The sequence below is a fragment of the Agelaius phoeniceus genome, chromosome 6 (genome assembly GCF_051311805.1).
Source record: "Agelaius phoeniceus isolate bAgePho1 chromosome 6, bAgePho1.hap1, whole genome shotgun sequence".
Classification (NCBI taxonomy): domain Eukaryota; kingdom Metazoa; phylum Chordata; class Aves; order Passeriformes; family Icteridae; genus Agelaius; species Agelaius phoeniceus.
The window spans coordinates 25,293,381-25,320,378 of NC_135270.1; the positions used below are offsets into that span (position 1 = coordinate 25,293,381).

The 26,998-nt window shown below is 39.5% G+C and overlaps 1 protein-coding gene across 2 annotated transcripts in view; it reads left to right on the forward strand.

The window, feature by feature from the left end:
* AMBRA1 (autophagy and beclin 1 regulator 1) overlaps window positions 1-26,998 on the forward strand; it is a 127,457-nt gene that overhangs the window by 25,428 nt on the left and 75,031 nt on the right. The window contains exons 8-11 of one of the 2 annotated variants that reach the window (XM_077180105.1): window positions 7,175-7,261; window positions 11,597-11,779; window positions 25,004-25,087; window positions 25,640-25,740. In XM_077180105.1, the coding sequence (XP_077036220.1) occupies window positions 7,175-7,261; window positions 11,597-11,779; window positions 25,004-25,087; window positions 25,640-25,740 (455 nt within the window). The remainder of the gene's footprint in view (window positions 1-7,174; window positions 7,262-11,596; window positions 11,780-25,003; window positions 25,088-25,639; window positions 25,741-26,998) is intronic. The other variant, XM_054634584.2, reaches the window with a different exon arrangement.

Here is a 26,998-nt window from a genome sequence, read left to right on the forward strand (position 1 = left end):
GAGATTTCTGCTGTCCACAGAGTCTGTGGTGTTGGGAACTCCCAGAACAAGGAGAATTTGAAGGAGTCATACAGATGAAGGTAGGCAGAAGAGCCCTCAGAAGAGTAAAGCTGTGTGCAGGCTGAGGGAGTTCAGTGTGTTGGCTGTGTTCTGGCCATGCTTTTAAACTTATGATAACTAGAAACCCATACCCTCTAGCTGAATTTCTGGTATAATGGCATGTTGTTAAGGGTCTAGGCGAAAAATGCGATGTCTGTCTTCAGCTTGGTGCAGGTACCTGCCCCATCCTGAGCACTGGTGTGAAACTGCCACTGTAGAGCAAAATAGCGTGTGCAGTACCTTGAACTGATTTTAATTTCTTTCCCCCTCCTGTCCCTCTAGATTTGCCCCTGCAAAATGAAGGTGCAAGCTCTTTCATTGTTTTTTTCATGCTGGACTCACTGCCAAAACTAATCAATGCTTCTTGCTGTAGCTGGTCCTGACTCTTTTAATGTCTGTCATGGATGTGTGTTCCCTCTTGCTTGTTGAAATGATGAACTAATCATTCCCCAGATGCTGTATGATGAGGACCTCTCCATAATGCTCATTCATGTTTTGTTCTGATGCATGGCCTTTTTCAGCAGGTGAAGTAATAGATTAACAGTGCAGCCTTGAGTCTTCTTGAAAGAATCTGTCATTTTCAGTAAAGTGACTCTCTTTCCCTGTGATGAGCTCTAAAGTTGCTGTGTAGTTCTTGCAGTGCTCATTTCTGCTGTTCAAACTCTTACTGACACTTCCTTGTTTTGTGTAATTGTGCACCTTTTTCTGCACTCTTTCTCACGTTGGCTGAAGACCTTATGTGCTGTCTCTTTTCTGACTGAGAAAACCAGTTTGTTTTCTACAAGATTCTTGCCCAGAATCAGTGAAGGGGAAACAATCACTTTCTGTGATAACTTCTGCCTTATATCAGACCTACTCCTCTGAACAACTCTGCACCTCCAGCTGGGAAGGATGTCTTCTCTGTCCCTAGTTGCACCTTCAGAGTTAACACAAGTTTTCCCACAAGCAGGCCAAAGTGTTCTACAAGGCTGTGTTTGGAAGTTGTCTCTGATCACATAATGCATCTTTGGTTTCCCTAAAAAAAGGAAATTGTGTTGTAAAGGCTTCTTATTGTATGGAGTAACTTAAAAAAAAGGTGATGAAAAGGATGCCTAACAGGGTTTGGATAGAAAGACAGCCACCAACTCTAGTTCCTCACTGAGCATGAGTTGTTTGGCACAGATGTGAACAAGGGAATGGAGGAGCTCACTCCGAACTGTAAAAGTGACTGTTGAGGTTTTAATGAGTAGTGATATTTTCAGGTTATTTGTCTCTTGCAGATGGTTAGAACTATCTTAAGAAAAGCTTGATCCTTTTGTTTGACTATATTTTCTCTCTTGATTGTCTGTTTCTGACCTGTCTTATCCAGTCTTGATGCCAGGCTAAATATGTCCAACCATAACCATGTGAAAGCTGAAGCAGTCTAGAAATGTTAGCTTAGAGGTATCAGAGCAGATTATGTTAAGAACTTAATTTTAGAACTCATTTTTTCAGGCAATCTTTAGAACAGCATACTGATTGCTTTTTTATTTTAAGCTTGAATATGAAACTGGTGAAGAGCAATAGTGTTTTGCTGTTTGACAAGGACTACAAAACTTTTATGAAAAATGAAGCTATGGAACAAAATGCTTGATGGTTTCTGCTTACGTGATTTCAATTTCCTTTTTGAAAGTAGGAAACACAGTACAGATGTCTGAAATATTTTTTTCCTATTCCTCTGAGAAAAGGGAAAGAAAGTATATCCAAGCCAGTGCATTTGGTTGTTTGAGATTTTTATTTAAAATAGTTTTCTATCAAGGCTATAATTGATCTCCAGGAATGAATTTGGTTCGTTAACAGTTAATTGAGCTCAAGGTTTGAGGGAGGGTATTGGTGTTATTGGACACTGAAGAACATTCAGCTGTTTTCATGCTTTAGCTTTCTTATCATCTTTAGGTTATGCGTTGCCTAGCTCTAAGAGGAAGATGATTGAAGGGAATCTAGTTTTAAACTGTTGCTATTCTTTACCTTCTTATGAGAAACCACAGGAGCACATTCACAGGGATGAGTACTCAGGGGAACTGAGAACTGGCTGTAAGTTGGAGGACTGAAAAAGAGATATAATATGTAGTGTGATAATTTTCACCTCCAAATGGGCAGTATGCAATATAAAAGTCTTTTCAGGGAAGACATAAAGCCAGGGGAGGAAAATCAGAGGCTGCCAAGAGTCATCAATATACTTTTCCTTCAAAGGATAACTAGGAATTTTCTTTTTAAAGCTCTGCTTGTATCCGAAGACTGGGAGTAGGGGAGGGGTAGGTGTGATTGCTGTCCTTAGAGTGCTTCATTTTACTGGTTTGCCCTGGTTGTTGGTGTAGAGCAGCTTAGGAGGATAGCAGCTGACTGAACACCCCTTTGATTCTAAGGAAACAACCTCAGTGCTGTTTGTTAACACCTCCCTTTTTGGGGAAGAAAACCCTTCCCTCCGTGTCTCTTGGAGTAGCGTTACTCAGTAGCGCTCATGCTGTGGCAGCAAATCTGAGATGTGGTGTAGGGCTGCATATCCTTAGAAACTATTACTGAAAAGTGAAATTTGCTGCAGTTAAGTATCTTCTCAAAGCCCGCTGAAATGAATCGCTCTGTCCCAAATGGTTTTGTTGGTGATGCTCATCCCCATGGGGAGAATGGGGTTGTAGTCCAGTGGCTGATATGCTATGAGGAGATTGCTTCATGACCTTTTTCCCCTTGAACTGCAGCTTTTGGCATTCACCTTCATTTCTGAAAATGATCCCTTTTCTGCTTATAATGTCTTGTATCTGTGAATTCCTTCTCTCTCCCTTGCCTACAGGTGTCCTGTAACTTGAAGTCTGCTTCCTTTACCCCTTGCTAGTGATTGCTGCAAACCTGAGTTAACAGAGCAAGTGTAGAGCAGCAGTTCCAGAGTTGTTGATGTCTGACAGAAAAAGAGCCTGATCTTAATCAGAGAGTTGAGATTTCAATGCTGCTGAACAGAGGAAATTTGTATCTTGTAGTAGTTTTAATAAAAAAAAAATAAACCCAACAAGAACTACAATCCCCCTCCTTCTAATTTAGCAAGCTGGAACAGAAGCATCTCTTAGGGTGAGCAGAGTTAATTTTCATCATTTGCAGGATTGACTGACAACCTGGAGGTTGATAATGGGTGATTTTTTTCCCCTGGTAAGCGGGGGAAGAGAGTAGAAATTGCAGTTTCTCTGCTAATTGTACTTTATATGTCATTTGTGACAATTTCATATTGTCTAGACAGAGATAGTGGAGCAATTGCTTCCATAGAACCTAGTGTTAGCCTGTTACATATCTGGATAGCAGAAATGGGGGATGTGGGAGAGGAGGAGGTTGCTGTAAGCTGCAGAAAGGATTCAGGAGTCAAGCATGATCTGCTGAAATGTTTCAAAAGGAGATGCAAGCAATATGCGTTTCTGTTCTCTCTTTTCATGCTTCTCTGTTGGAAACTTAAATGTTTAGTGGCTAACAGTTTACAGCAACAGAGCTACTTCTCTTCATCTATGGATTATGTTTGTCCTCCTTAGCAGAATTGCTCCCAACCTTACATTTACTGTGGTAGTGAATTGGACTATTGGACTACCTTACACTTTGGCTTTACTGAAAATAAATAGTCTGTGTCTCTTTTGGGATTTTGGGTGCCAGAAGCTATGACTGTAACACCAAAGACTTGGCAGAATGCAGCATGACTTACTTTAAGAATCTTTATCTGCACCTTCCTGAGGGACAGTAGGTTGCATTACCAGTGACACAGATGAGACATTTTGATTATTCTAGCAGAGTACCTATTATTGAACCCATTTGACAGTACTAAATGCATTTGGATTTGTAACTTTGGGACTCAAGGGCTAAGTCTAGAATGAGTTAGTTGAAAATGGATTTTATGTGTGCTTAGTACTCTGCCTCAGTACAGGTATTGTTATTCTGTGGAGCATTAAGCAGAGATGGTCTGTCTGGATCTCATGAGCTTGCTTGTTGCCTTGGTTTGGATATTTTGCCTGTTATGTGTATCTAAATCTCTCTGTTCATTGCTCTGTGATCTGAGAGGGCATGGTTGTAGGACAATTAACTACTAATCAGACTTAAAATCAGCTCTGGCTTTTAGCAGTTACTGTTAACTGAATTAATTATCTTTGTCCACATGATCTGAATGTGGCCCTAGTATGTGGCCTGTGTGCCTCAGTGTGAGGTAGTGCAGGAGCTGGATTTGTTTTTGTCAGGCTTGGAAGGCTCTAATGGAAAGGCCATCTTAACTGAGACCATTCAACTTGGACAGTGCAAGCATAGAAAGGGTTCTGGGGAATGTATTTATTGGAGTGTTTGTAATCCTGTTCCTTACAACCCAGTAACTACTGGTCTTCCAAGGGAGCCCTTCTGGTGTAGCAGCTTCTGTTGCTGCATGGGATGGAGTTGCAGCCTGTTCAGGTAATGTCACAGGGCTGTTGAAGCCTGGAGGAAGTCTCTTTACCTAGACACTTGGCCATCCTGTGGCTCAGGCAACTGTTGGTTACTAAGGTAACCTGTACCCATTCTCATCTGAGGTCCCAAGTACCTGCTATAGCAAGACTCTTCAAATATATATTTCAAGGATCTGTTGCAGTGTAGTGGTGAGAATTACAGATTCCTGAAAGTGCTGTTCCCAAGCCAAGCAGAGGGTCTGCTGGCAGACCCACACCAAGTTACTTTGATGTGTGCCCTGCCCCTGCACCCTTGTGGTGTCCTCTGCTTGGTATGGGTTTTGATTTCTTTCAGCATAGCTGCTAGATGCTTTCTGAAGGTGATCCCTCAAAGTCAATGGTCATCTTAGGCAGTTGCCAGTTTTTTTAAGGTGAGAAGACAATTATGGGGGGACAATACCAAGAAACTTCTTTCTAATAGTGTTTGCTAGGCTGTGCAGCATGTACTGGTCATCTTACCTTGTGGCTTTGATTTTACTGTGTCACTTAGTGGGCAGATAGAAAGGAGATGGGATGTGTAGTGTGTAGGCATCAAGACTTTTTACAGGGGTGAGTTTGATGATTATTTGTGTGTACATATTATCAGAACACCATAGGTATTGCTCACATTAGGAGGAAGCTGCTGTTTCTGTTTCAAGTTGTGACCCTGTCAGAATCTGCATGTTCTGGAAGCTCTTTCTCCTTGGCTAAGTCCAGTGATCAGGCAGGATGTTCCAGCCTTGGCATATCCAAGTTGCTGCAAAATGCTGGTTTGGAGCAGCTTAGAAAAGCAGATTTCTCAAAAGCATGTTGGTATTGCAGTGGCGGTAACCTAGTCTCAGAGCCAGTGGTTTAGAAGGGACCAGTTGCCTAAGTAGGTAGAATATCCCTTCTGCTAATTTTAATCTGTCTATCTTTCCCCTAGAAGGAATTAAAGCAGTCTATATGTGATGCAACTAATAGGTATACCTGTACACCTCACAGGTACAGGACTTCAGGTATACCTCATAAAGCTGTAACACTGTTCATTCTGGATTGGCTGCTTTTTGCACATATGTACTTGGAGCAGAAGGAAGGGTTTGGTAAGAAAGAATTAAAGCATAAGGACTTTTTGGGTAACCAAGGTATTCATAATATCTGGCAGTATTGAATATTAGAGCTTTTGACTCAATAACCTAGGAATAGGAGAATTAATTAAACTCGAAGTTTGAGAGATTTAATAACTGTTCTTGAATAAGACAAATGGTTGCCAAACAACTTTGTGCTAGAAAGGACAGGATTTCTTGCCTTATGCATAGTCCCAGTGCTTTGCAGCAAGTTTCTCAAGCTGACACACACCTTTCCAACTGGGAGACTGAAGCAATCTCTTGCTGTTTTCTGTATTCTTGATCTATAATGTAAATTGAAGTTTTTTTTTTTTTATTGCTGTAAGACAGTAAATATTTTTCTTGAGATCCTGATGGGTAGGCTGCTGCTAGGAAAAAAGACATCTCATTTGGAATTCTGCTGTCTTTATGTGGCTAGAAATGGGAGGTTGGGTGTGGATTTTATCTGGTCCTTCTTCCTGCTTCCTGTGTTAATACTTGCTGTCTTGCACTGCAAAGGCTAATGGATTATTATGAGTGTGGGACTAAAGATTCAAATCTTTCTCAACAGCTGTGTGTGTGAGTGAGTAAAACAGATGTGGTGTTGGACCCCTTTGATTTTCAAACCACAACTTTCATTAAGTTACAGACTAGAAAACAAAATTTAGCAGGAGTTCTGAGGTAGAAAGACTTGAAAGGGAACTCAGCAATCTTATAAATGTGAGAGTTGTTTTTTCAACTTTCTGTACCTGCCCCAAATCATCTCTCTTGTGTTAATCTAATGACTGCAACAGGCCATGAGTCAGTCTTGAAACAGTGCTGTCCTCTGGTTTATGACAGAAGCTAGACAGAGGTACATGTAGAAGCCAGGGTGGGGGACATATTCCTGCTATATACTTCTGATTCTGCTGCCTTCATGACTCAGTCTCACTTCTCCTATATTCAGGCTGTCTGGCTGCATTTGCATACATTTATTTCTTGAGTGAATATTTGGTATCTCTCCCTGTGGCTGATTACAATACAGAGGAAAAGAACATTTTAAATTTTTGTAGTTTTGTAGAAAACCTCTCTTTCAGAGCCTGAGACTAAGATTCAAGATCTTACTATGGATAGACAGCAGTGGTGCCCTTAAAGTCCACATGTTAACATGTGTGTTCTTTGTCCCCTGCTCCCTGGCCCATTCCATATGTAGCCACCTCTGAGTAGGTAAGAATTTGACAAATGGCCAATGCAGTGGTAGTGTTTATGGACCTGATACATTGGGATGGGTTGTCTCCAGAGAAGTGAAATCTACGTCTTTCTCTTGGAACTTGGAAATGGCTATGGGACCACTCTTCTTCCTTACCTGAGGTGTTCTTTCTCCTGTGCAGTGAGAATATAAAACTTTGAATACCTGTGTGGTGAAAACACTTATGCCATCAAGTGAGTGGTTCAGTATGTTGCAGAATTCTCTGCACTATAGAAATAGTCTTAAGATGTTTCAGAAAGTAGGTCATATATAGGAGGGATGTTCCTGAATGGTCTTTGATGTTGTAATCTGTTTTTCCTTTCTAGGAGGTTGCTGGAGTCTTCCCTCATTTCATTATCTCGCTATGATGGAGCAGGATCCCGGGAACATCCAATCTACCCAGATCCAGCCAGGTAAGATCTAAATGCAGTCTAAAGGCATTTAAGTTTTACATGCAAAAGCATAATTTCAGTATAACTCACTGAAACCTCTGGCAATGGTTCTAATATTGGGCTTATCTCCTTCTTAATGATCTGCCGTGGGGAAAGAGCAAAACAAGTGAGCAGATGCTGTTAAGTCTGGGGGGAAGTGAGGAAAACAGGAAGGAATTACTGTTGAAGTAAACACATAAGAATTCATGAAATCATTTGGGGTGGAGAACACTAGGTGGCAAACAGGTCCAACAGTAAATGAGCTGTATCAATATATTAAAAATCTCTTTTGAAGAAAAATGAATTAAAAAACAAATAGTCTTGAATGCAGTAAAGGGAATTAGGAGCTAGTGTGAGCAAACAACGTGCTTAGAAGCATGAATTGCATAAATGTATCTGTACAAGACAGAGCATAGCAGAAGGTTATGTATACTTAACTAAGAACAAAATACTGACAATTATTTTTGAAAAGTCATGAATCATTGACATTAGGCATAGAAACACCTGTAGTGCTGCTTAATCGTCAAAAGAGGTGGGAGTGTTTCAGAGGACTAGAAAAAGCAAATGTGGCAGTTATCAAAAATGGAAAGAAGTGATCTTTGCAGTTTCTATTTAGTATATTAAGAAAGCAACAGATGGGATAATGTGACCCAAAGACTCTGTCAGAAGAAATGATAGAATCGTGAACAGCAAGCAGCTTTGGAAACTTTCAAAGAATAAATCATGACAAATAAGCTTTCTTTAGATGGGTTTAGGAAAGCTATGAATGAGGAAATTCAGTAAGAGTAAAATATATCTGATTTAGCCTTTTGGGGAACCTCTTGCATAGTTGTGTGAATTGAAGGCTACTAGGATTTATCATAAAGAAGAGTACAGGAATACCACTGAAAATTAAATCTTGAGTTGCTGAAGGATGTTTGTTGTTTTGTGAGGTTTGAGGTGGGGGGTGGGGGTTGTTCTCTTCATCATTAACACAAAAATGTGCATTTTTATACAGATAATACTCTTAAGTACAAGTTCTGAAATAAAAGGTTGTGTTGCAAACTGGCCAGATGGTATAATTGTGTTGGTAAATAACTCCTTGCTAACTGTCTCTGTAGATAAAGCCTTGTAGAGGTGAAATCTTATGTTTGGCTTTTTTCCATTTATTGTGAAGAAAGTGCCTTGTAAAGTTAATTCAAAGGTTTAGGAAACAAAACTGTAGTGAAGTGAAAGTAAGGTGGAGTATGCTGCTTGTATATAAGATCCTTGGGAAACCAACCTGGGTGACTGCTGAAGGTCTTGGCAACTGCCTGTCAGAAATGCTGATAAATTTAAAAGCTTCTAAATGGCAGTTGGTTAAATGGTAGGGAAAGGGATTGCTTTACCTGGAAAGAGGAAAATTATATTCTACAAATGTTAATTTAAAGCTATTATTACATTCAGGTTTATTTTTGAATGCCAAAAGCTGCTTTATTGCTGGAAGTGCACCATTGATTGTTTCTGGAATGCCTTGTCCAAAGGAGGCAGATTGATAGAGCAGAGATTTTAAGATCTCGTTCTAGCTCTCTGAGAGCTGCCTTTTAAAAAAGAAAAGGAGGGCCTGCCTAGGTGTCTGAATTTTGTTTTCTCCTTTTGTAAATGTCTACTGTGAAGTAAGAAAATGTAAGTATTTGTAAGAATAAAATGTAAGAAAATGTATCAATGCCTGAGTCATTTCCTAGCATAAGGGGTATGGTCAAAGATATTTTTCTACTTGAAGCCATTTTAGAACTGATGCAATGCTCTTCATGTGACAGTTCAAGTGGTTTTAGGTTGTGGTAGAAGCTATAGTACCTTGAGTTTATAAAGAGCTTTGGAAGAAAAGTCCAGTTTTGAAACTCTTCTAAGAAGGTTAATTTGTTCTGGTAAATATCACTGTCCTTTTCAGAGAATGAGATTCATGAAGGCGTGATCAGTACCAGCTAGAAGTTTGAGTGGGATAGGATTAGAGTCTTCCTCCATAAACCTTACTGGTGTGCTGGGCTAGTAGGATATTTTTAACTGTCCCTTTAACTAGTTGGAAATTTGAAAAGTGATTAAAAGGAGTGTTACTGCATTTTAAAGGGTGTTTTTGTAGCATCATAAGTTCCAAATGTAAAGTTATATCTTTGAGAAGCTAAATAACAAGGTGGAGAAGTGAAAGGTGAAATAAACACATCTGGATCTATTAATAAACATCTATATGTGTCTGTGTGTTTATGTGTTTTAAATATATATTAAATATGTATACCTCCTTAAGACCACGCTGTTTCCAATAGAGTCTTTTTTTAAAGAGTACATAAACTACATGATCTGAAAAATTTATTTTTGAGAGTGTGTGTATGTGTCAGTTTTGTTTCTGCATTTACTGTCTGTAATGGTGCTATGTTTGAATAACCTAGGTCAGCAGTGAGGCAGGGAGAATATTTTTGAAGTTCCCTCAGATTTAGAATTAATATTTTGAGGTAGACAGCAGCAGTATTTTTCAGTGGCCTTGCTGAACTTCACTAAGGTCAGCTTGGCTGTTCTGTCATTCTCCACAGTTTCCATATGTACTGGGCTCAGAAAATAATCTGCAGAAGAATTAAATTAGGCTGTCATTAAAGAACACCTACAATAATGGGGTTTTTAAATAGAAATACTCAATAAGAATTATATATGCTTCCAGATTCCGTATATGTATGTATGTATGTATAAAGCATCACAGTGTTTGTTGGATATATCTCTAGAAAAAATCTAAGCAGCTAGAAAGTATTTTATTCCTTACACCTTTCTCTCTGTGTATCAGACTTAAGCTTCTTGTTTTGTCTTTGAGATCTTTTTCACAGTCGATTCAGTGCACACACCATGTGCTGTTAGGAAGCTGAATGTCACATCTTGTCATCGGTTATTGCCACTCTATTGCCTACTCTTTCTTCTAACAGGCATCGCCATGTTTTTTCTTCTGGTGTCCTGCATAATTTTAGAAGACTGCTAAACTCATTCTTCATATTCTTCTGTAAAATTCTCCCTTGGTGTGATATTAGGGAAAATAAAAGTTTCAGCGGTTACACTGCTGGACTGCTGCGACCACTGTTCATGTTTTCCAGTGTTTGCCTTGTTCCCGTGTTTCTTTTTTTTCTCACTGTACATATTTTGATGTAGTTTTTTTTTTAGGTGTTCACAAAGGCATTGGCTTATGGAAAAGCCCAGAGAAGAGACCAGCTCCTCATTTATTAATGTGCATCTCTAATGCCTTGCTTTCTTGTATTTGGCCTATTAAGTCTTATGGGGAGTAGAGAGAAGTGATGTGTTTGTCCAGCAAAGCCTTCTTCTTTATGTAGGCATGAACAGGTTTACCTCATTAAACAGTGCATAAAAGATTCAGGAGGAATCAAGCTGAGTGTGTTGTTCCTCTTACCCTTTTGATGTTTTTTGGCTTAAGTTTTAACACCCCTGAACCTGTAATCTGTCTCCTAAACTTGTCCTCCCCCCAAATTAAAATTCAAGTCTAACCAAATAAGGCTAATTAAATGATAAATCAAGCATCTGAAGTGTCTGGATTTTAACACTGAGTAAGTGTGTCACAGAAAATGTGTGTGAGGATCTGTGGATATACACAGGGTGGGAAAAGAGAGTGTGTTCATTCTCAAGAGAGTAATACTGGTGTGTGATAGCTGATGCAAACAAATGCTAGGTTATGCATGAGAGAGAATTAAGAGTTAATAACAGAAGAAAGGTTTCCTTTCAGGTGGGATGAAAGGCTTTTAAAGCTCCACTTAGCATATACCTAGTGGATCTGATAAAATTGCCACTATATAAAATCCCTACCATTTAGATTACAAAGTAGTTAAAGATGTGAAACTTTTTTTCTCCTGCTTGATATTCCATGGTACTCCCTAACTACCATCCAAACAACAGCACTTTCCTTCATCTGAACAGTGCTGCTGTTTGGCATTGCAGGCAGAGTTCACATTGAGACTGAGCTTGGTTCTTTTAAGGGATGCTTGCTGAGCTTACTAGAGTGAACTGGTAATAAATGAATCAGTGAGCTCCAGAGAGTACTGAGAAGCAAATTTCTCTCTTCTGTGGATGAGCTTTTTGTCTGTAGGTACTGTGTGGTTCTTCTGTTTGCAAAAGGGATCATGTGGGATTGTAGCATATAAAGGGAAAATTACTTTTCCTTGCTTTCTGTATTTAATCTATTTTACAGATAAAATACAGTCAACCTTGTGATAGGCTGTCACTGGCCTGGCACTTGGAGTTCAAAAGGAAAAATAGGGCTTGCTGTCATTCTATACTTACGTAATGAATATTTGTGTATCTTTTCTTGCTCAGGTTGTCTCCTGCTGCATATTATGCTCAGAGGATGATCCAGTATCTTTCCCGGAGGGACAGTATTCGACAACGCTCTATGCGATATCAGCAAAACCGTCTCCGCTCTTCCTCCTCCTCTGCTTCCACTTCAGAGAACTCAAGCCCATCTGTGGAGGGAAATGATCTGGAATTTGAAGATTTTGAGTAAGTGTGTGTGCTGCCTAGCCCTCTTGCTTGCCACTGTTGTCATCACAGGTCTGCTTTCTGGTTTCCTACTTGGGAATAAACCATATTGTTTATCAGTCAAAGACACATTAGGCTTCTTGTAGGAACACGTTAAGTAATTCAATCAATAATTAGAACATTGATTGCTAGAAATAGGTCTGGTCATTTTTATTATGAAAATTAAGGATGTTGTAGGGCTACCTTCAGCACATTAGGTATCTTAACCACATTTAGAAGACTGGTTAAATAAAGAAAATGAGATTCTTTTTCTCCAATAGAACAGATGGGGAGCCAAGAGTTTTACTTGAGTTGTCAAATCTTGAGACAGAACAAGAGTCACTAAGAGGCTTTGCAAGACTTAGTTCTTTGGCCTAAGGCTATAGGAGACAGATAGACATGTCCTGTAGCCTTTTCTTGCTCTATCTCTGTAGCTTTGTCAAATTAGATGACATTCCTGGGATTGGGGTTTTTTGGCTCGGTTTGGGATTTTTTTAAAATTTGGTGATTGTGATTCTGTGTTAAGGCTTCATTTTCTGTAAGGAGATAAAAAGACCTCTTGTGTTAAAGTGAGGAATGGATCTGCATTCAGACCTTAGAAGAATATTACTGTTAGCCACTGTATTTCCTTCTGAGTGGTTCTGCTGACGAACTTTTAAAATTTGTTCTCCAGCATCTCCTTTTGTACTTCCGGTGATATGCAGTGTAATCCCAGCAAAAAATTTATTGCAAGTTTTTAATAAATGGAAGAGTATAGTAATGTATTCCTTAGATGGCATGTAAACCAAAAGCACAGGAATTTAGATTAAAATCCATTCTAGCAGCAAAGAGACTATAACTTTTCTAGCCTGTCTTCAGTAATTTCTTTTTAAATATGGGATTATTCCTGAGTAGCCTTAAGTATTTCACTGAATTTCCTACCGTTTGTGTATGCTGCACTTAAAACATAGGATAATTCTGAGCATGGTTGTAGAAGTAGTCTGTGGTTATACTGTAGTATAGTAGGGTGGTGTGTTTGATGAGAGCTGTGAACTCCTCAAAAAATCTGGGTTCTTATGTTGCAACTGCTAGCAAAGGATGCTGTCAACTTCCCTACTATTTTAATTTGTGCATTCACTTGCTGCAGTGGCACATACTTGAGATGACATGTTATTAAAGCTCCATGTCCTTTGTTTCAGGATAAAGTCCCTTTCTGAAGGACACTAGTCCCACTAGCTATTCCCAAAAGCAAGGTATTAATCCCTTTCAGACTTTCAAGTGGTGGTAGACTATTTTTTTTCTTAGAAAGTTGTTCTGTGAAGCTGTCATTTCATGCTCCAGCAATTGAATATTCTGAAGTACCGGGTCAGAGAATGTCTTTCCCTCTCATTGTGGCTTTGTTTGTGTAAAATGTAAATGAGGGCAGATAGGCTATTAGGCAGTGACTCTTCTGCATTTTCTCAAGCATCCTTGTGGTCTGGAAGAGCAGAAATATGGTGGCTACTGGACCTGTTTTTACGAAGTGGGTGTGTTGCAAGCATAGACCTTACTATTTCCATTATTCCATTTTATTTGTCTGGGGCAGCTTGTTCTGCTGGAGAAGTAAAAGATGGTATGTTCTTTGTTCACAGAGCCAGGCAAATGCCTGTAGAGAAATGTGTTCCCCTGCAGATAATGTTCACACAGTAAGAGCACCCAGTCAGGGAAGCAATTCAATCAGCCATACTGAGGTTGTCTTTCATTTCATACTGAGCAAAAAGTGTTTATTCCTTAAAGTGCAGTGCCTGAATTTGTTGGTTGAATATTTCATATCAGATTCTGGTCTGTTCATTCAAGACCTGCTGCCTTTTTACTCCTCTGCTTCATTATTTCTCTTGGCTGATTAGAGAGGGCTGCTATGCAGGGGTCCTTAGAGCTGGAACTTCTCGTGACTCATTTGATTTCTTCTGCTGAGACTTCCCAATTAAATGTCTTACAGAGTTCTTGCTTCTCCTTTGGCTCCTGTATCCCTCCTTCCTTGCTTGTTCACCTGTGCAGTCATGTATTACTTCATGGATGATTTTTCTTGCTGTGGTTCAGATGCTTTGACTTCCCTGTGTCTCCAGATTTGATGTGGGGAAGGGTGGTGTTGCCGCTGTGTCTGGCTGTCTGCAGCTCATGCTTTTCTCCTGAAATACAGGGAACTTTCTTTTACATAAAAGCCAGAAAATTGCCTTGGTACTTTATCTTTCTAATCTGGCTAATATAATTGATAAATAATCTCTTTTTGTTTCCCAGAGATAAGGAGAAGGATGTAAGGGACATTAAACACCAGTACCTTTTACTGTACATAGAGCACTGGGCAAGGAGTGAATCCTGTGCTTGTGCAGGATGTTTGCGAGACAAGCCTTCCTCTGCTTTCATATTTTTTGGGATTCAGAGATTTTTTCTCCTCAAAAATTCATTTTGTCTTTTTTTCAGTTTTCTTTACCTAATGGCCTAGTAAGGGAAGAACTGGGCCTATGTACTGTTTGTGTGCTTATGGCCTCTAAATTTAAGTCAAAGCCTCTCCTGCGTCTTAGTCAAGGGTGAATTCATTCATAAATGCATTTAGTATGTGATGACAATAGAAGTAGTGTTGGTATAAGAATCTAAAGTAGTCTTTTTTATAGGTGTTAGTAATATCCTTCTTTTACACCAGCTTTTATGGACAGTAGAGGAGGAGGGAGACACACTATACCTGTGTTTTGCAGTCTAAGAAGATGTTCTTTATATGTGCTCCCTGTGTTTAACCTGTCACTGTTGTCATCTTACTGCTTATTGAATGCAACTGTCAACTGTAAACTTAGTCATGTCTACATAAAAGCATTTAATACAGTTTGTAATATATATACAGATTGTAATATTAGGTTATTGCCAGATAGATTGATATGAGTGGGTTTTAAGGTTAGCTTTAGTGGAATCTTAAGCTAAAATGAAAAGACTTCCTGAGTTGTGGAATAAGAATCTCTGAATGAAGAATGACATAATTTTAGTCTTCCAGCATAACTGGTAAAAATAGATTCTTTATAGACAAATTATACATGTTGAACTTTCTAATTTCAAGTTCTTATTTGAGTATCTCATGTTTGCATCACATAGTAAATTGAGATTTTTAAAGCTAAACAATTTTGACTTTTTCAAGAATTTTGATCTGGTCTCTTCTATAGATTTCCTTTAGTCTAGAACAGCTGTCTGATGTTGAAGCCTGTGGGTTATGCTTCTAGGACTCCTTAGTGCAATCTCTGTTATTTCATTTGTAATTCTGAATTTGTCACCATAATAAGAATGTGAAGGTGTTTCTGGAGGTGAATTTTGGCCATCTATGTCCCTTTTTGTCTGAAGTAACTATGGGAACAAATAGAGAAGTACAGGTTTGTTTCATCTGTCAGACTGAAAAGCAGATATATAGGATAGTGTACCAGCTCTTAAAGCCTGAGTCAAACCCTTCACTACAGTTCAAAAAAGGCTTTCAAGCTAAGGCTACAGGTGTGACTGTGGCTGACTCCTCTGTCTACTTTTGAGTGTGGGCTGCCTGACAGCATATAGAGAAGAAGGAGCTTGGAGATAACACTATTATCATGTCTCCAGCTTTTCCCTGTTCTGTTTTATCCTTTCTCCTTCCCTGTAGGAGGGTTTTTGCTGGCATGGATGCACTCAGTTGTGCCATTGTCACAGGCTAGGAAGGTCTTTTTTGTGTCTCTATAACAAGATGGGCTTTACCTCACAGGCCTGAAGTCTTGTTTTAGTGCTTCATCTCTTTAATTTATTTTGAGACACCAAGAGCATCCAGACAGAAAATATGAGAACTGTTGGCACTGTTTTACTGAGACCCTAATGGACCTTCTGGTTTTGTTGGAAGAGGCTCTTGCTTTGTAAAGATGATTAATCACTTAGGGAAAGCTTACAAGATTCAGAGTGATGTTATTTGGCTTTATTTTTGTCACTGTAAAATCCTTTTGTTTAAGGTAAGTTCTGGACCAAGAGTTGGGGGTTCTTGGATGGGCATCTTGCAAGGGTCTCCTCATGAGTGCGTGAGATACATGAGTATCCATCCTACTTGCCTCCTGCCATTTTTGGTTGATTTATTGACACTGTCTGGGCAAGAAATGCCAAATCTAAGTTCTTCTAACAGCCTCTTGTCTTGAAGAGACAACCTGCCAGCCAACTGCCACTGTATTGAAGCTGCAAGTCTGACTTCCAGTGTCTTATATACAATTTTCATTCATTTGGGAGAATAGTGTGGTAGATTCTTTTTGACCTCTTTTATAGGTGAAATGTTTGGTTTGGGAGTCCAGTTTTTGTCATAGTTAGTGCTCCACTTCCAGCTGGCATTCTGGTTTAACTTTCTGTATTAAGAAGAAAAGTGCATGTCTGATTAGATATTTTTGTGTGAGATATCCAGGCAATCACTCTTCTTTTGGAAAGTCTTCATTTAAAGTATATTTTGTTGTTAGCTTCTTTAGGAACCTTAACTGGGGCACTAATACTTGACAATACTAATTAGAAACTGTCTGGATGCAATCGTGTCTGTACTAACATAAAGCACTGTGAGAGAAAAGGGAAGACAATGGCTGTGGCAATGTGGTTACTCAGTAGTGTGTATTTGGGTAGAAGGTTTGGTTTTGGATTCTGTTCTCTGTATTGATCCTCAAATGGAATGGTAGAAGTGGGTTTAGAGCAGGGATTTGTGTGTCATGGTGAGAATAAGCAGGTGGTGATGCTTGATGGCTGACACAGAAAGATTTTGGAAAGTTTGAGTGAAGGGAGAGGTTGGAGATTGCCAGTTACTGAAATTACTTCTTCCTTACCCTTGTGACAGAAGTCCATGCGTGTGTTTAAATCCAGTCTCTGCCTTTTTAGTCTGATTGTGTATCACTGTTTGCTAGAGACACAATGCAAAGGGAGCACTAACCTGCAGCAGTGCAATCAATTCACTGTGCACCTTCTGTCTTCCCTTAGCACACCATCTACTGTGAGCACATGGGTAGAACTTGGACTCTTTTTGTAAAGTCTCGGTCTTTACTGCCCTCCTTTACAGCTGTCCACCGTGCACTCGTTTATTTCAGAGTGTTTTTTTTCCTATCTGGCAACTTTCATTTTCTGCAAAAGAAACTTCTTCAAATAGTAGCCAGGTTTTCTTGTCAAGAGAGAGGAGAGATTGGAATGATTAAAGCTTTTTTGTGACACTTTAAATAAGTATAGAGCTTTTGATCTACAGCTCCAGAATGCTGAAACAAGCTCTGTCATTATGGAGAGAGAAGCATGAGGAATCCCAGAGGTAAAGAAAGAGGTTTACTTTGTTGGGGGTCTGTAGGTTGATGGTATGCCAAGTGTTAAGCTCTCATAGGACATAGTGAAGGTGGATAAGAGAGATGACTTGATCAGTGGTATGCTTTTGTTCTGGAAATAGTGGTATCATATCCCAACGACAAGATTTCTAAAAGCAATTAGGGTGGGTTTTTTAATTTTTCTCCTTGCCATCCTGATGTTTACATCTGAAGTTAAAAAGAGACATATAGGAGATGTGAGAATCTTAATAGGCTCTTCATGTCATTCAAGTGCTGATGGAAATGGATTTTTAGGGTCCATGACAGGTCATTATACTGCAGAAAATGTAGCCTTTTTTCCTGGAAATCGTAGATGAGACAGTTTGTTATCTGTCTTTCTTGAGCGTCTACAAATAATGTTCTTGCTAGCAATTTGCTATTTGAGTTCACGTAAAGCAGGATCGCTATTTGTTTCTTTCTTCCCAGAGCTCCTTTATCTGTTTTTGTGGTTTTTTCATCTGCCCTTGTTTCTTGCCTCACATGGCACTGCATCATTGTTTTTGATGAAGATGAGCCTTTACAAAACTGGCTTTCAAAGCAGATGCAAATATGTGTAACTTGGTGGTCACTTTCTGGGTTTTTTTCTTCTCTGCTAGAGGTTTCTGAAGCAGTTACCACTGGGTTGTTTCTTTCAGATACACAGCTGTGACAGTGGTCACAGGGGTTCTTGAATGAGGGGAGAGATGAGAATGTTGACTCCATGTTCAGAAGGCTTGATTTATTATTTTATTATATATATATATATTATTACATATATATATTATTACATATATATATTACATTATGACTATATTAAAAAGAAAAGTAGAATGAAAGGTTTCCTCTCAGAAGCTAGCTAAGAATAGAATAGAAAAGAATGAATAACAAAATCTGTGTCTCAGACAGAGCAAGAGCCAGCTCTGCCGTGACTGGTCAGTAAATCCAAACATCCACAGGAGACCAATCACGGATCCACCTGTTGCATTCCACAGCAGCAGGTAACCATTGTTTACATTCTGTTTCTGAGGCCTCAGCTTCTCAGAAGAGAAAAAATCCTAAGAAAAGATTTTCACAAAAAGATGTCTGCGACACACAGCAACTTATGTTAACTATATTCATCATCTTAAACACAATTTCAGGCAAGACAGTTACAGGTGCTGGATGAATGGGAGTGATACTGAACCTACTCTTTGAACTTAATTTTTCAAGGATTATTTAGAGTGTTAGCTTGTCTTGTGATCTACTCATAGCAGCCTGCAGCTTCACTTTCCCTATTCTTTTAATCTTTTATCTTTTGTAACAGTTGTCTATATTACTCTTATCTTGGTCATAATGTCTAGTAATGCTGCATCAATGCAGTGAATAGGCAATAACTGTTTCCTTGCAGCAGTACTGCAGGATTTTGCTAACCTCTCCAGCATAATGTTGCTTTACCATTAAGTCACATCCCAGCAAGGCAAGTGTTTTCATATCAGGGTGGTGAAAGAATGTGTGCCTTTAGAAAGGTGGCAGTTGCCAGAAAAGCGCCCATCATACTCCATACTGTTGGTTGCCTGAGTCCATAGAAACAATTTGATGTCAAGATGGTAATTCTGAGTTTTTCTGACAAATCTAAACTCTGTCCATTGTTTTCCTTTTGCTTTTATTTTGTGCCTGTGCATCTCAGAAGTCAAACTAGGTCACCTAGTAGGTGAAGTCTGCTGTTAATGAGAGTAATTAGGAAGCAAGCTGTTACTGGTTTGTGCTGGCCATGCAAGCAGGTAGTGGTCTGCATTCTTGAAGCCCATAGGTCTAACAGATTAGTGTTGCTTGTGAAGTTATGGTTTCAATTCTGTTTCCTTTGCAAGCATAACAGTGCAATATATTTTTTTAAAAAGAGACAAAAGTTGATGCCTCTCTAGCTTTGTCTGGCTGCTGCTGTTTCTGCTTTCTAATGATTCACTGTAGCTATGAAGTGTATCAGTCTTATTCTAAAACAGCATTATCAGTTTGTGAGCCCACCACACAGTGAGCTGATTAAAATAGAAATAACTGGATCATGTGCCTAGAAAAGAGTGAGTGCTTCATTCTAGTTCCAAATCTGTCTTTCTCTGAAGCATTTAATCCTTGGCATTTTACAGGCAAGTACTGCTATTTCTCTTGACCTCTCATATGTGATACTTTTCTGAAACACTTGATCTTCTGAAGTGCCATTTTTAATCTTGTTAATACATTTTCCCCTGAACAGTGCTCTGAGAGGTAATCAAGGCTGGGGGTTTCTCTCTCTTTGGTCAGCAAAGCCATTAGTAACTCAGCTAGTTAGTTAATAGTCTGCTATTTTATAGGAAGTTTTAGTTGATAAATAGGTACACATTTTCTCTGGTGGGCCTTTCAAAAAGCTCTTAGTGAGAGATTGGCATTTCAGCCTTCAGAAGAATGCAGAATGATGGAAAGGCTTGAGTGACTTGTCTAACTTCTTTATCAATTACTGTGTTAAAAATCTATTCTAGTTCCTGTCTCTCCAGCTGGCCACCGTCACTCTTGGTAGTTTCCTACTATTTTTATTCTTCAGTTGGTTTTGGCTTCCAGTCTTGCACTTGGGACCTCATTCCACAACCATACATTTAGTGCCAGGAATGTATTTTTGTGTAACAAATGTTTTTTTTTCTTGTTTTTCTTGTTTCTTGTTGTTTCCCTTAGTTCTGCCTCAAGTACTTCTTCAGTAATGACTGTATATTTCTGAGATGGGTTTATAAATGTATAACTTTTTTTTACCAGATTATGTGTATTCTTTGAGATATACTTTAAAAAACTGTACAGTAGTCATTTTAATCTGTGGATGTCAATATTTGTACCCTTTTTGATAGAACCTATGCTCCTGGCTTCTTTCTTTGTATCTACTTGTGGAAATAACTCTCCTCTTAGATAAGTTAGTTGTCTTTAATGTTTCACCTTTAACATAATCCTGGTTTTAGGTGAGATACATTTGTCCAAGGAGCCAGAAGTAGGGTGATCCCCTTTTCCTGGTTTGAGTTTGTAACTTCTCCAAGCCTTGAGGATTTTGAGTAAAGTAGCACATACTGTATGGAACCTTTATTTTTGAATAAGACACTAGTCTTAACTCATCCAGGAGATACTATTTTAGCTACTATGCCCCTCTGCCGAATCACAACCATCTTGCAGTGTGGCTTTTCCTTTTGTCTTCTAGGATGCCTGTTGCTCACTAAAATATTCAGAATGACAATGTTTTATATTTGTGTTTACCTCTCTATTTTGAGAGGCTTATTTACTGGAAGTGCTCCCATTTTTCTCTAAATTGATTTCTGTTAGATGGTCAGGATCTTGCAGGATCAGACAGATTAAAGTGTTAATATCTGGTATTTGCTGCTTCTCTCAGTGGTGAAGTTAGTAGTTAACTTTCTGTCATAGTGTTCCCAACACTGTATTTTACCTTACCCATCAGGATGGTGCTGGAAAGTAATCAACATGTTCTTAGAACCAGCAAAAGTGATGTTCTCTTCCTCATCTTTTTTCCTACTTCTGTACCCTTTCTAAAACACAGTACACACTTTGTCTTGGAATTGTCTATGTAACTCCAGAAGAGTACACTCTTCTAAAGGTCTATATCATGTGTTTTCATCCAAATCAGCAGGGAATCCTGTGAAGTAAGTTGCAAGATGTCAGGATCTGCTTCTGCTTTAGTATGGCCAGTTTAATATGACATCTTCCAGGAACGCACTTTAGAGGACTTGCAGTGAGACCTGACCAACCAGTAAAGCCAAATGAATTTGCTGTGTCTGGTAACCTCCTCTGAGCTCTTGATGGGACCTTTGGGCTGCTCCCGCCCTCTGCCCTATCTCCACTGAAGTAACCTGCTGCAATTAGCAAAAAAAAAAAATACAGCAAGTCAGTACAGATAGTTCACATTTTCTCAGTGCTTCAAACATTGTTTTTTTCTGCTACATGAAGATGGTGCAACTTCCAATGTCAACCTTAAAGAAAAGTAGTATATGCCACTCAAACAATTATTTAGCATTTCTATTGTATGTGAGTGTCTAACCTCTGCAATACAAATTGATTTAGCATTTTAAATTGGATTGCATGAAACGTGATAAAATGCTGAAAATATGAAACAATTGGCTTGATGTGATACAATTTGATTCCTCTGAACTTACATGGCTTACTGGTGCTGGCTTTGATAATTAAATGGCTTTTCAAAATGGTCATTGTTGACCTAATTCTATTGGCAGTGTAGTCAGTGGGAGTTTTAATATTGACTACAATGGGAACAGTTAGACCAACAGATTGCATTAGAAATCCCATGCTGTGTGTTTAATTTCACTTCCTGATACAACAATCTCTAAATATTAAAGTGAATTCTTGCCAAGACAGAAAAGCAGAACATGGCGCTTTTTTTGTCCTTACTGTCTTCTGTATCCACTGTTATTAGTGCAGGAGCCAAGTTACCAGATGAAAAAGAATGCCTTTTTCTCCAAACTTTAGGATGCAAAATTTTGTATCTCTTTCTCTGTTTTCAGAGCTGGTATTGCTGGTCCATTAAATTTACATTAGTCAATTTTTTCTCTCAACAAGCAAACAAGACAATAGAAGAAAAATCCAAGGGGATTTGACTGTCTTATCCAATTTAGGATAAACTTGCATCCTTCTTATGCCCTATTAAATGTCCACATTTCTCCTGAATGCTTGGGAATTGCTTTCTTTTCATGCTCCATTGTAGTTTGGTGTTAATATTATTTCTCTCCTACCAGCTCTTATTCTCCACATCACTGTTTTGATTTGTGCCACCATGGTATCTGAACAAATGATGAATAACCTGAATTTTGAGCCAGACCTTAGAAGTTATTTTGTCCATTTGTTGGTTCTTCCAGTTTTCCTGCTGAGACAAATTAGTCTGCTAATAATTAGAGTATTACATTTCCCTTGTCACCTTGCTGTGGTTTATTTCATTTACTTTAGCAAGGTTATTGAGTTGCTTTATAGCAGAGGCTTTTTTTATGTAGATACACACACACACACTGAGGAATTTGCTTTCCACTTCTTCTGCAGGTAATGTTAATTAAACTATCCAGTGTGAATCATTAGCTAATGAATCTGTAGGTAGTTGACACTAAATAGAAAGTAGAGCATTAGATCTTCATCAGTACTTTAGGGAGCCTTGGAAACTTCTCATTTCTTGCTGGAGTGCTTCACGCTGGCACTGCAGTGTGCTAACATCTGCTCTCCTCCCTCTGTCAGCAGGCTGTATGTGGTACAGAAATAACACAAAGTGCCACCCATTTTCACTGATCTGTAGGGCGTTCTTTATTTTCCTTTTTAGAGGGTGCAGAAATAATCGTCAGCTGGCACCAGGGTAATATCAGCAGTTCTAGCTTTTCAACACTAGACTAGACAATCTTTCATGTAGTTGTTGAGCATGGGAGTTTAGATATAAATGACTCTATAAATTAGTAATTCAGAGTAATGTTTAGTAATATTTTTCTTTATCCCAGGAGAGTATAGCTTACACTTCTACTTACAGTAAATAGGAATTCTAGCATTCTTGAAGGATAGCCACTTTTCTTACTCCCTTCAGTCTTGAGTTATAGGACAGGTGGCCACTGGGATGTGGGTTTGTGTTTTTTTGTTTTTTTTTTTTTTTTTTAAGGGATGTTAAAAATATATGTCTGTCTTTTGCATTAGTAGAGGCTGTCTCTGTCATGGTGAAAACTGAAAAAAATCCTAGTCTATATTTTTCCCTTTTAGGTATTTTCCCATATTGTCAGGAGATTGTGTGCACAGTAAATAAATAGGGAAGTACAGGATGGACTTCTCACATCAGAAAGTCGCCTTGGTTAGAAGATGTGTCTGAAAATGTTTTTGTGAATGCTAAGACCTGTGGCTAGTGGCAATTAAAAAAACTTGAACAATTAGTTCCTCTTGGTCTCTTGATTTAGTCTGTAGATTTTGCCCTTTTATCTCCTTATGTTTGCTGGAGCTAATTTTTCATTCCTTTTGAAACCTGCTGCTGAGATTCTCTTCAACTGGAGAGTTCTGTAGAGTGTAGTCCTGCTGTTGGTGCTCTTGCTGATAGTTGTCCATTTCAAAAGTATCTTCCAATTCCAATAAATGTCCAAAGTAAATAAAAACCCTGAAAACGGTTTTGTTACTTTTCTCACAGGGTAGCATATCTGTGTTATTTCAAAAGTTGCTACATGGAGGTTTTTAAAAACTATTTCTTGTCTTCTGCTAGCTCTTACTGTGTGTGGTAAGATCTGGAACACGACATTTCTTTTTCCTTTGGTCTTTTCTCTTTAGCAACAAAAGCTGATATGTCAGCACTCAAGTTTGCAGGATTCCTTCTGTTATTGATCTCCATCTTAATAGGCTGGAGGCCTGTGATAAAAGAACAGCAGTAGCTTTTACATTTCTGATCTCAGGAACCCTGCTGGTTACACAAAATACTGAGGGTGAGGTGCAGCTTTGGCTGTGAACTGCAAATGCTGCATCTACAGTGGGAGGAGAAATGGAAGCTTTGAGCTTGGATTCAGATTTGTTTTTGGTGAAATAGCTTGAAACACTAACAAGCTTTGCAGAAGAACCTCTGCTTTTGTGTTCCTGGGTTCCTCAAGTGTGTGGGAAACAGCCACGTAATAGACTTTTTTCTCAGCCCACGTTTCTTGCTCACTGACTTCATAAAAGCAAAACTAAGAAAAAATATAAAATGCGCAGCTTGCTGGAGTGGGTTAGAAATGTGCTGCTAGTGCCTTGCATAAGGAATATTTAGTTTCCTAGTGATTTCAAGGCTCTGCAAGTAATATTCTCCCTGCAACTGCTTGGGAAGGAGACAGGGCTGCAATTACAGATGGGGATTTGGAATCCATGGAGAGCAGATTTGTTACTTGTGCAAGGTCATACAGAGAGTAAATTTCTGAACAGAGAAGAAAGCACTGTTAAGGTCTCTTTCAGAACTCCAGAGTCACTAATGGAGTCTCATTATTTTCCTTGCAGTTTTAGTGCTGTATAATTATAAGACCCCTTGTGGCCTTGGAATGCAATGTCAGGAATTGTGTGTGATGGGGATTCTGAAGGTCCTCCAGTTTGATCTCCTGCTCGTTGTACAGCTGGCATTACCAAAACCAGACTGGGCCACCTGTGAGTTTGTCTAGCTCTTATCTTGAGACTTACAAGGATAGCAGCTCTGCAGCCTCTCCATAAAAACCTGTTCAGTGTTGCACTGCTGGGGAAGTGCCTTCCAGTGTCTGCTGTAGGACAATAGATGCTAGACCCTTTCCCCTTGTTCCCCAAGGCCCAGAAACAGAATTGTTGTTGTGAAACAGAATGAGATGTTGTTGTAAAACAGGAGATGCAATTTTGTCTGACACCACCTAACACTTCTGATTTAACTGGAAGAGATATGAAAAGTGAGATAGTTGTAAGATCTGATGGCACTTAAACTGGACCTTCAGGGAAGGAACACAAAAGAATAGTCTGCAGATTTTGCTCTTTTGCCTGCACTCCTGGGAATGAAAATGTGAACTTTAACAGATCTCTTTGACTAACAGAAGGTTCTTCTGAGGACTGGGGTGAGCTTGCCTTTTGCTTTCCTGGTCAAAATTCTGATGCTTCTCTTTCATTTGCTCAGGTGCTGACATTGATTCATTGACTCTCTATGGTTTTGTTGATACTTTTGAGACATTGTCAAACAATTAAGAAAGTGAACTTTAAGGTTATCCCTATATAAAACTGGCAGAGGATTTGGTACAGTTACTCGTGTGAATTTGGAACATTGGAAGCATAAGAGCTGTTGAGTCTCTGTAGCATACTCAGGTTGACTAGGTGATGTCACTGGTGTTTTGTTTTCTTGGAAAATACTTTTATTACATAGTATTTTTAATGTACAGTAATTTTCTTTCTTTTGCTGAAGGGACAATGGAGACCGATCCAGGCACCGAGCTCCCCGGAACGCCCGCATGTCTGCACCATCGCTGGGGCGCTTTGTCCCAAGGTAAGGCATCTGTGGGTAAGAGCAAAATGTGTGGAAATCCTGGAGGTACCAGCAGTACAACTCTCTGGTTCTTTCAGTTGAAGTCCTTTTCTTGGACAGAGCTTCTTTATCCATGGTTTGTACTTTCTGGGACTCCCAGGATGGCGTGTTAGTATGAGCTGCTCGTCCTGTGATTTTTTGAAAGATAGCATGGTCTTAGTGCTTTTTACTTAGGGGCTGAGGTCACAGTGTGAAGGCAGAATAGGAGAAGAAAAGAATCTGATCAGAGATTCTCAGCACAATGTGCTGGTTTGAGATGAGGAAACTATTGTGGGAGGTAGAGGATTTGTTTAGTGCTGATCTTTGCAGCCACGTTGATCAGAGGAGGATCTAATCTGTAATTTACTTTTTGTTTGAAGCAGGGAAGCGGCTGGCTAAGCAGAGGATTCCAGCCTTCCCTCTACTGTAGTCTGCTGGAATGTAGTCATATTTCCTCAGAGTAATTGCGGTGGCTCTTCAGGGCTGTAGTACACAGGATGGCTTTCTCCATGTTTTACTCTCTTTGTTTTGCAGACGCTTCTTGCTGCCGGAGTATTTGCCTTATGCTGGGATTTTCCATGAACGAGGACAGCCTGGCTTAGCCACTCATTCCTCTGTCAACAGGGTCTTGGCAGGTAATGAGATTTCCTTGTTTGCAGTAGTCATGTATATTAGTGGTGTTTTCTCATGAATCTGAACAGAGAAGGATTGATGAGGAAAATTAATTCCAACTTTTGAGGTTCTATTTAAGTTGTCTGAAGCAAGAGAAAGGACTGTTGGATTGATGTAGTAAGCTGTCATTCAAGTGCTTGAGCATTGCAGATTCCATGCTTCAGGTATGTGTGGAAGTGTCTGCATGAATTGGGGACAGGTATTAACAATTCTCCCTTTATTTAACTTCTTTCCCTATTCCTAGATATCTTTTTTTAAACAACCTGACAGACTAATGATCGTCTTGCTGCAGGTCCTTCTAATTGAATTATAGGGTGCCTTGTTCATGTTCCGGCTAGGAAGACGCACACAAGGCAATGTGGGATTCAATTAGGATCTTAATAAGTGCATATTAAAAAACTCAGCTGCCACCACATACAGCACACAGGCATTTGGGAGCCTTAGAGGGCAAGCGGAGGTGGAAAGGGAGGTGGGGGAAAGAGGAGGAGGAGTATGGCAGTCTGGCAGTTCATGAATGAGACGGTTATAGATGACACATATCTTGAGGGTGAGTCTTTTTTGGCTGGGTCTGAGTTGCTCTGTAATTAACCCCGGTGCGGGGGAGTAATTTTGAAACTTGGGGAATAACAAGAGATGATGTATGGACAGGTAGGTTGGGATGTGGTTTTCCTCCTTCCTTTAGGTAATCACAGGACCATGACTGAAAGGAATGCTGAAAGGTTTTTCAAGAGGCTGCACGACTCTTTATCTTATCCTAAGGCACAATCAACAATGCCTAAGTCATTTTTGACAGGATTTATCTAACCCGTTTTTATTGGAGATTTCCCAATCATTTTGGGGTAGAACTGTTGCCGGTTTTGCAGTGCTGCTTTAGTATGGCAGTGGTCTTGTCTTTGATAGTAGATTTCCATCATCTTCCAGACTTCTGTCTCCCTGGACATTTTGGGCTGAGTGGTTCCCGGTGCCGTTGAGCCGTAAGAACTCCGCCAGTCTCATCCAAAGGACCTGTGCTTGTATCCCTTAGGGAACAGTGGAGCTAACCTGCAGTGTTAGCTGACACATGTACTTGCCTGTGCTTGCTGCCTGTGTGGGCTTTGGCTGTTGGCACGTGGAAGCAGCACACTGGCAGATAATTACTTGCTGCCAGGCAACACTGCAGAACTCTTGTGTCGCCCGGCTTTGCTGGAGACACCTGCCTTCATCCCTCCTCCAGGCCTCCTT